The sequence below is a fragment of the Nylanderia fulva genome, unplaced genomic scaffold, assembly GCF_048542155.1.
Source record: "Nylanderia fulva isolate GAGA-0341 unplaced genomic scaffold, ASM4854215v1 Scaffold1206, whole genome shotgun sequence".
Taxonomy (NCBI): Eukaryota; Metazoa; Arthropoda; class Insecta; order Hymenoptera; family Formicidae; genus Nylanderia; species Nylanderia fulva.
The window spans coordinates 1-9,907 of NW_028189417.1; the positions used below are offsets into that span (position 1 = coordinate 1).

Sequence of the window (9,907 nt, forward strand, 5' to 3'; positions counted from 1 at the left end):
TAGCGCCGCTGCTCTCGGGGTCCTTCGGGACCTCGTGTTATCTCGCACGATATAAAGAACGCCGGGCAAATCTCATGATACGATAGTGTCGTTCGCGGGCATCAGGATGGCAGCTTTGTGCCGCCTGCGGAACGCTTGTCCTCGATTCGACACCGCACACAGGCGGAGGATTACTGTATTCGCCCCATGCTAGATACGTTTACGTTTCTTTCTTCTTTTATCGAATTTTTTATTCTACATCTCGGTAAACGGTGCTTAACTGGTTAATTCCGTAGAAATATCACGTTGATGTAATCTCTTAAGTCAATTGTTTATATTTCATACACAAATGCGATTATGGTAATGCAATTAAAATAAGGATTATATGTATATGTGATACATGTTTTTTTTTGTTATACGACTAATTACAGGATTAAGTGGTTTAAAGGTTCAAGTTGTAGTCTCATAAAAACTATTTTTATTTGAAAAGCGAAAAACGAGGAGACGAGAGAATATGGTCGAGATGAAAAGGTAAAAAAGACTTCTTTGAAACTCTTCTAACTTTTGATCATCTTTTGAAGGTCGTTAGCGTGTAAAAAGAGATTTGAAGAAGAGTGCAGAGGTTTGAAGAGAGTAAAGGATTGCCGGACACCCGATAACTTTCTCGTTCTCATCTTCCTCTCTCTCATTCTTCTTTTTTCTATGCAATTCTCTCGGGATGCAGCGTTTCCGCTTTTCTGCCGAGACTTTTCTATTCCTATGTATATCGGCAACTTTTGATGGCCACATGCCGGAAATAAAATTAGGTCGTATCTTGTACTCGATATCATGATATCTCAACGAGTAACAATAAAACTGACCGACAGAAAAGATGCACCATCATACAATTTAAGTTCGTGAATCTCGCAAGTCGAAATCGCGATTTCATAAATCATGAGATATAAATAATGAGAATCGATACGTAAAAGTATTCGTACATTATGCGAAATATATTCCACTCTAAATTTAGCTATTTATTAATATTTGGCTGAATAGAGAAACAATATTTATGTAAAGTAATTAGTTATTTGAATTGTGGCATTTTCCATAAGATTAACTAAGAGAAAAAGAAAAAGAAACAAAGAAACTTGCAAGTCTTACTTTTATAAAATTACATTTAATGTGATAATTTTAATATCGCTTCTATTTATATACAGGTATGTCAGTTTTTATTCGTAATTTTATTTCATACAACAGGCAAGTAATAGGTATGAAGTCTAATTAATAAGTCGAGCTGACAAAATTATTTGCGTCAATTTTACAGTGTGCCACTTTTAGATGAGTGTACGTTGCTAATGCGAAAATGTACAAATACCGTGTTAGGATAGCCTCTTATTCACACGCTGTTACTTTGGTTACTAAAGTGTACTCGTAAATAGTTTCTTCTTACCTTATCTAACATCTAACACCGAAGCACCTGTTCAACTGAGTCGCGCCACTCGCTTTTGAGAGATGTTGGCTGTGGGAGCTACTCATCTTACAGACTTGACTTTACAACGAGATGTTTTCAACGACAGATACTCGATACGGTAGCGTTGACAAAACGACTCCGTTTTATCGTGTTCATTGTTTATACACTGATATTAAGCACTCCATGTTTATTTCCAAAGATCAACTTATTACGATGTGACTAAACTATAAATTCTAAGAACATAGATTCTATTTCAGAAAAGCTCACTAGAAATTTATCAAAAAATTAAATTTATTTAATTATATATTTATTAAATTAATACAATTGTCGCTCGTATATTGAAAACAAAGTGATAAATATAAGGCCAACTTATCGAGCTGAATATTCGAGATGTTCAGTCAACTACCATTTATTACATGTATAAATTATAAAACTACAGTCATTATATTAAAACTAACGCAAATTACAATCATTCTATAAACGTTTCGACCGCACGCGGTCTTCTTCAGTATAATTATTGAAATATAAATTCTTACAATTTACATAATATCGAAATTTAATTATAGTTATTCAGAATCAAGAGTTTTTGAGCAATTAACGCGTGTTTCAATCCGTCCTGTCCAACAATGTTCGCCTCGATATGATCCCTGATTTTGTTCAGATCTCGGATAGTTTCATCGTTAATATGCGAGAAATTAACCCGTTCCGTAGGCGCTGCGATTAATAAAAAATTACCGATCAACGTATGTCCAAATTATAATATGTATCCCCTACAACCGGTAGTATGCTTACCTATCATCGTTCTTCTTGACAATTTTGCTACTTATTAACAGTTATTAAGGATGACACATAACAAACCAACAATACAGAAAGACAGCTCATTTTAAACTCTACTTGATCGGAGAGCGTGCGTGTTTATATATGATCTAATATCTATGTTTTACTCGTTAATGTCCTATTTGTCCTATTATTATTTCTTGTTCGCTAATATATCCAAAATATCAAAATACGACTCACTAAGTAACTCAGTATCTTTGTTTAAATTTAGTCCATTTTTTTGTTCCTTGATATGTAGCATCTCAGAAATGAGTCTTTTATAATAATTATTTTCGTTGTCCATGATCTTAACATTGTCCCAATTAAAAGTATGATGTTCATTTATTATGTGTTCAGAAATTACTGAATGTTTCGTTGAGTCCAACCTAATATTATTTTTATGTTCTTTTATTCGCGTCTGCAATTGCCTCTTTGTTTAGCCTACATAAGATGCATTACAATTATTGCAACTGATCTTATAAACCACATTCGAATTGCATGGATGTTTAGTACTAAACTAAACATCCATGCAATTCGAATGTGGTTTATAAGATCAGTTGCAATAATTGTAATGCATCTTATGTAGGCCAAACAAAGAGGCAATTGCAGACGCGAATAAAAGAACATAAAAATAATATTAGGTTGGACTCAACGAAACATTCAGTAATTTCTGAACACATAATAAATGAACATCATACTTTTAATTGGGACAATGTTAAGATCATGGACAACGAAAATAATTATTATAAAAGACTCATTTCTGAGATGCTACATATCAAGGAACAAAAAAATGGACTAAATTTAAACAAAGATACTGAGTTACTTAGCGAGTCGTATTTTGATATTTTGGATATATTAGCGAACAAGAAATAATAATAGGACAAATAGGACATTAACGAGTAAAACATAGATATTAGATCATATATAAACACGCACGCTCTCTGATCAAGTAGAGTTTAAAATGAGCTGTCTTTCTGTATTGTTGGTTTGTTATGTGTCATCCTTAATAACTGTTAATAAGTAGCAAAATTGTCAAGAAGAACGATGATAGGTAAGCATACTACCGGTTGTAGGGGATACATATTATAATTTGGACATACGTTGATCGGTAATTTTTTATTAATCGCAGCGCCTACGGAACGGGTTAATTTCTCGCATATTAACGATGAAACTATCCGAGATCTGAACAAAATCAGGGATCATATCGAGGCGAACATTGTTGGACAGGACGGATTGAAACACGCGTTAATTGCTCAAAAACTCTTGATTCTGAATAACTATAATTAAATTTCGATATTATGTAAATTGTAAGAATTTATATTTCAATAATTATACTGAAGAAGACCGCGTGCGGTCGAAACGTTTATAGAATGATTGTAATTTGCGTTAGTTTTAATATAATGACTGTAGTTTTATAATTTATACATGTAATAAATGGTAGTTGACTGAACATCTCGAATATTCAGCTCGATAAGTTGGCCTTATATTTATCACTTATATATTTATTATTTAATCATAACAAATTAATTATCTAAAAACAAAATATATATTTTCAATCATTCGTAATTCAAACACAAATTGACATTTTCAGTATTAATTAAAGACTTGTAACAAAAATAAACGAGCGCTAATTGCATGTCTCCCAATCGATGCTTTCCGTACGAGCTTTCCATATATATGTGTGTGTGTGTGTGTGCACACGTTACACAGAGCCTCTATTAATAATACGTTTACGGCGGTTAGACAGCAGTGGGTGAGACGAGGTGCTTATGACAGTCGAGAGAGGTTCATGGTGTCCCGCAATCCTCTTAGCTCCCGACCGTCCTTGCCGCGAAATGTCACCATTCAATACTGCGAGGAGATAACGCGCGCGCACGTGCCTTACCGTTTGGAAATTTAACGGGGACTTTAACAGTGAATGCGCCGACGTTACATATATCTACGGCGACGTTACGTCATGTGTTCGAGGGCTTACGTTTACGCTAAGGACCGGATTTCCTGTCGCAAATTGGCAATCCATACGCCGGTTAAGTTGGGCAAACTCATTTGCCGCGGTCTCATTGTCGCCACAACGAGTTGGATATTCCATTATCGGTACGCAGGTAGCTCGTGAATCAATTAACGAATATATTCGGAAATAATATTTGCAGCTGATGATGCAACATTTTCAGAATAACGTTGAACGGAAAATTGGCTTTATAATTTTTGAGCGCGAAAAAATTTAATCCGTGCACTTTAATTCGATGATTAATGAGTCCCTTTGAAAGCAAGGCTTAATATAAATACCTAAAATGTTTAAAGTCGAATTTAATTATAAATAAACATTAACATAGAAACGATAAATTCGTTATTTAGCAATCGATCGATAGCTTTTGTCGTCTCACTTTCACGAGAACGCAAGATATTGCGTTAATTAATTAGCAGAGATAATAGCGACAATTGCACAATACGAAGTTATTTAATATCTAGGAACAGTCTGTTAGATTCATTCCAGATGCATAGCGATGAACTAATGTAAACTAATATGCAGCACGCAAGCTATTTGTCCAAACATATTGTGTCCAAACATTTAAAGATATTACTAAATTAATTAGTCAACTAAATTAATTATAGCGCATAATTGTATATACTCGATCAATTAAATAATTCGATTATCATAGGCAAGGTAACAATTCGCGTAATGTTTGAATGCAATAGCATGCATTTCTCACACATAGAGATTAACTCGAACATTAAACAGCGAACATTAACACTAGGCAAATATATGTATGTATGCGCATATAATGTTTCCCATGAGAAAAGTTTAGTAAAACTATTTTAGGAATAAAACGTGTTTTCTAAATCAATTATTTAACTGACCGATTAATAAATTAAATGATATTTTACATATACATAATACGGAGAAGTATAACAGTATTTGTAATTATTTTAACAATAGATTCTTGTGCAAATTTTACTGCGCGGTATCATTAAAAAAAAAAAAACACATTTGTCATTAAGCCAATTATTTAAACGACTGCTACTAATATATTCATATCACGGCAATTTGCGAAAAGCCGGCTACTGTAAAAAAAAATAAAGAAATAAAAAAAAAACTCGTATTCTCGATAAATCGGTTCGATTAAAAATCAATCCTATCTCTCTTCCTATCGTTCCAACTGGGCGTGAATTTTGGGGCGCGTGCTATCTCGTGGCCAGAGCGCCAAAGGGGTGGCGATGCGATGGCGGGAGAAGATTGTGTGAGGTGTGAAGTGAAGGCCGAGGGGAAGGGGTAGAGGGAGGAAAGGAGGGTTGGAGAGAGGCTCGGCGAGGTGGAAGAGGTGACTATAAACCACGGAAGACAATAGCTGCTTCGGTAATAGAATAACGCGAGACCACGGCACGTCCGATAGCGATTCAATTAATGCCGTTATTCGAAGGGTGGGGAATCTTGCATGCGCGGCTTTTGATCGCGGGTGCAGCTCTTCCTCTCTCTCTCTCTCTCTCTCTTTCTCTCGCTCCTTCATCGTCCCCTTGCGACTATCCATTGAGCCTGGGGCTTGTTGGATATTCGATCGGATAGATTGCCGCTGTTGTTCAATATCGTAGGCACCTGGTGACAATAAAGGTCGCTCTGCCCTGTCGATCTCCCCCGTCGACTCGTTTCCCCTACCCTTCCATCCCTTTTCCTCCACCCCCCGAGAGATTCAATCATTATCCCGTTGCGCATCCACGCGTGCATATCTGGACCGGGGCAATAAGTTTCCGGTTCGCACATCGGTGACGGCCGGCGAGGAAGTCAATTGACCAAACGTGGAATTAAATTTACGTGATAGGAATCGATACAGCAGCGTGATACTCTTTTAGAATGTATATAAATGGCATGTTTAAACTATTTGGCGAATGTTTACGAATTAAAGTTCACTCGCTGCGGTATAAAATATAGATAACGTGGGGATAACATGTCCTTCTCTCTGACCGTGACAACGTCAATTTACGATAACAAAATAAATAAAATAAAAATGTTATATATATGTCAGTGGGATAACTTTGATCCTTTTTCATAATAAATATGTATATAATAACAGAGCAGCATAAGAAAGTTTATAATAATTTTATATATACATATCAGAGCATTTATACGTTTAAAAAAGAATTTTATAAAATATTAATATTACCAGAAAAAAACATCGCATTTTTCGCAGAGAAATTAATTTCGATTTCACGATTTTCGCAATGTCACTCTTAACCTTCGAATCTCTCCAGCGTATCTAGAGCGTTCTTTTTCATTACAAATGTTTATATAATGACCGAGCAGCAAAAGGAAGTTTACAATAATTTTATATATACATATATAAGAGAATTTATACGTTTAAAACGGGACAATTTTATAAAATATTAACATTACCAGAAAATGTATCGTATTTTTCGCAAAAAGATTAATTTCGATTTGACGATTTTCGCAATGTCACTCTTAAGGTACCATTTCATGTGCAGCATGCTGCCGCAGCAGTTTGTTACTATTGGTGAAGTTCAATTGAACGAACAGCAAAGGCAGCAAACCAGAAAAACACGCAACTATAGTTGATTCTAATTATTATTATTATATTAGTTAAATAATAGATTTTAAATATAAATTTAACGTATAAGACGGGCAACAAGAGCCAAATCGCGGATGACAATGCGTTATCCTAACGAAACTAAATAATTTTTCGTTAGAATTAAAATACCGGTGCACAAGGCACCAAATTTTTACTTGGACACGGCCAAGATTTTAAATATGAAATAATCTCATATTTTGAGATTTAATTTCAATACCCCTTTAACCCCCCTACGGAAAATAAATAAATGAATGCAAGAGAAAAATATAGATCTGAAAATCGCTGAATCGAGAATCGAACCCGAGACCTTTCGCTTGCCGGGCGACTGCTCTTCCAGCTGAGCTATTCAGATCCTTTCGATTCTATACTTTTCTCTGTTATATATATTAATGTTGGTAAACAAACGCATTTTTTAAGCCAGCGTGTATCAAATATAAGAGTTTTAACAAGGCTCTGTAATATAAATATAAATTTAACGAGATTATTTCATATTTAAAAATCTTGGCCGTGTCCAAGTAAAAATTTGGTGCCTTGTGCACCGGTATTTATTTCTAACGAAAAATTATTTAGTTTCGTTAGGATAACGCATTGTCATCCGCGATTTGGCTCTTGTTGCCCGTCTTATACGTTAAATTTATATCAAGAGACACGGTAGTGTCTCGCGACCAGTTAAGGACGTAGCCGAGACACCGTGTATCTTAACGCGAGTCGGACATTTGAGTCTTTATAATATTTCGAATTCTCAATAACGGCTGAAGCAATCGAGTTTATACTAGACTTAATCGATAGATTGAGTTTGAATTATATAATAAAAGTGTCTTTATTTCTGCTCTACGTGATTTGTAAGCAGAGATATAAAAATGCAAAGTCGAAATATGAAAAATTTCTTTTAAGAAACGTCCCCGTCATCATTGTCATCATCGACCACGCAAACATAGTAGTATCGTGCTACACGTATTCACACGTATACAACACATGCGCACACATATATCACACGTACACAACACATAAATAGATGCATGTATTGGAAATGTCCATCTCGCACGTTTTACAACAGACGGCGATAGTTGCCCTCCGCTATATTGACAGCGTGCGGGGTTAGATATTTTCAATTTCAATCAATCAACGTGCGGGGTTAGATATTTTCAATTTCAATTTTTACATTCAATTTTAATGTTATTATTTGCAAATTTATGGTCATAATATTTCAATAATATTTCAATTATATAAATGCCTATGTATGAGTATGCATATATTTTTAATAATAGTTGCCCTCCGCTATATTGACAGCGTGCGGGGTTAGATATTTTCAATTTCAATTTTTACATTCAATTTTAATGTTATTATTTGCAAATTTATTGTCATAATAATTTATGTGCAAGTTTACAGTCTGTGATACAAAATCAGATATTTTGCTATTATTTCAATAATATAAATGCCTATGTATGAGTATGCATATATTTTTAATAATTTTCTTAATTAGCTTCTATATTTTTTTCAGTTGTACATCAAGCAGGTAGCATTATCAGCTCACTTGTGAGCATGGGTTGGGCAATGGCTAGTTATCATCGCAGCATTCGATTAGCTTAACAAGATAAATCTAATATCAGTGCTATAGGAACTATTTTACAATTTTTCTGGCATTTTCTTATTGCAGGTACATATATATCCAATAATTAATATACAAAATTAAATATTATTCATCACACACTTTGTATCAAAATAATATATTTTTTTAAATTTATTTAATCATTTTTATCATTGTGATTGTAGTGGCAAGGATCTTATTGCTCAGTGTCATTGCAAGCATCTGGCCTGTATATACCATAATATATTGTGTAATACATTGGCTAAGTATGACAATATAGATTTTGATAGATTCCCATGGAATATTGGAATTTTGTCGGACTTACAGTCATCCACCACATATGCAGCCTACAATTAAAGAACGCATTTATTCCATATGATTTGCTTCTGTTATTGGAATATTTAAAATAAAAATTTTATTAATAAATTTCGATGAAATAATTTATAAGAGGTTGAAGAAACTATGAAACAAATTCAGTCTCATAAAAGGGTAGTTGGAACAATAGTGGTGAATGCAGAAGGTATTACATGAGATCATTGACATGATTTACTTGTAGTTGTAAACAAAAATTTATAAAATTATATTTGTTTTAGGTATTCCTATAAAGTCAACATTAGATAATACGACAACAGTTCAATACGCAGGTTTGATAAGTCAATTGTCAGATAAAGCTCGTTCTGTCGTACGTGACTTGAATCCAACAAATGATTTAACTTTCTTGCGCATACGTAGCAAAAAACATAAAATTATGATGGCACCAGATAAAGAATTCATATTAATAGTAGTACAAAATCCAGTTGATTGATATTTAAAAGAAACAAAAATATATTTCAAAGTTAAGATTTATTTTTTTGGTTGTTAATTTAATCTGTATGCTACATTGGATGTTAATATCTATTCAATTAAATAAAGAAAAATAAAAGAATAAAGCTTAAAAATTATACAAAATGCAGTATTTAATTACTAATTTAACAAATTATGAACTTTTAGAGTTTTTAAATAGTGCTTTCTTCTTTGGTAACAATATTATATTTTTAAGTTTGATAATTATGAAAATATGTATATATAGTAATTCATGGCATGTTTATTTTTGTATTTAATACAATTATAAATGTACATTTCTCATCAATAAAATATCACAGTATCTTTTTTATAATTTAATTTTAATATTGAGATTGTTTTTATTCAGTGGAAAAAAAAATGTGTAGTTGGTCCCTATTAATTATACATACATATAAGAGTGTCGCACAAATAATTCTATGCAGTCTTTTTAAGATAATATAAAAATACTTATAAATATAATCAATTAAAATACATATAATCAAAATTGTATGTATTAAAATTCAATAGCATATAAAAAAGATTTTTTAAAATTATATATATATAATAAAAATCCAACATTTTATATATATATATATATATATATATAAATATAAATATATATTTATTTATTTATATTTACCTATCTTTTTTTTATATATATGGTAGAAATAC

The 9,907-nt window shown here is 32.9% G+C and overlaps 1 protein-coding gene across 3 annotated transcripts; it reads left to right on the forward strand.

The window, feature by feature from the left end:
• Window positions 1–7,469: 7,469 nt before the first annotated feature.
• On the forward strand, window positions 7,470–9,222 carry LOC146724672 (dynein light chain roadblock-type 2-like). Of its 3 annotated transcripts, none has more exons than XM_085479506.1 (4): window positions 7,470–7,959; window positions 8,327–8,482; window positions 8,599–8,933; window positions 9,007–9,222. In XM_085479506.1, the coding sequence occupies exons 3-4, from the start codon at window positions 8,876–8,878 to the stop codon at window positions 9,216–9,218; spliced, it is 270 nt and encodes an 89-aa protein (XP_085335632.1). In that variant the 5' UTR covers window positions 7,470–7,959; window positions 8,327–8,482; window positions 8,599–8,875; the 3' UTR covers window positions 9,219–9,222. The 3 variants fall into 3 exon arrangements, with proteins under 3 accessions (XP_085335632.1, XP_085335633.1, XP_085335634.1); XM_085479507.1 differs by lacking the exon at window positions 7,470–7,959 and adding an exon at window positions 7,966–8,123; XM_085479508.1 differs by lacking the exon at window positions 7,470–7,959 and adding an exon at window positions 7,966–8,063.
• Window positions 9,223–9,907: the final 685 nt, after the last annotated feature.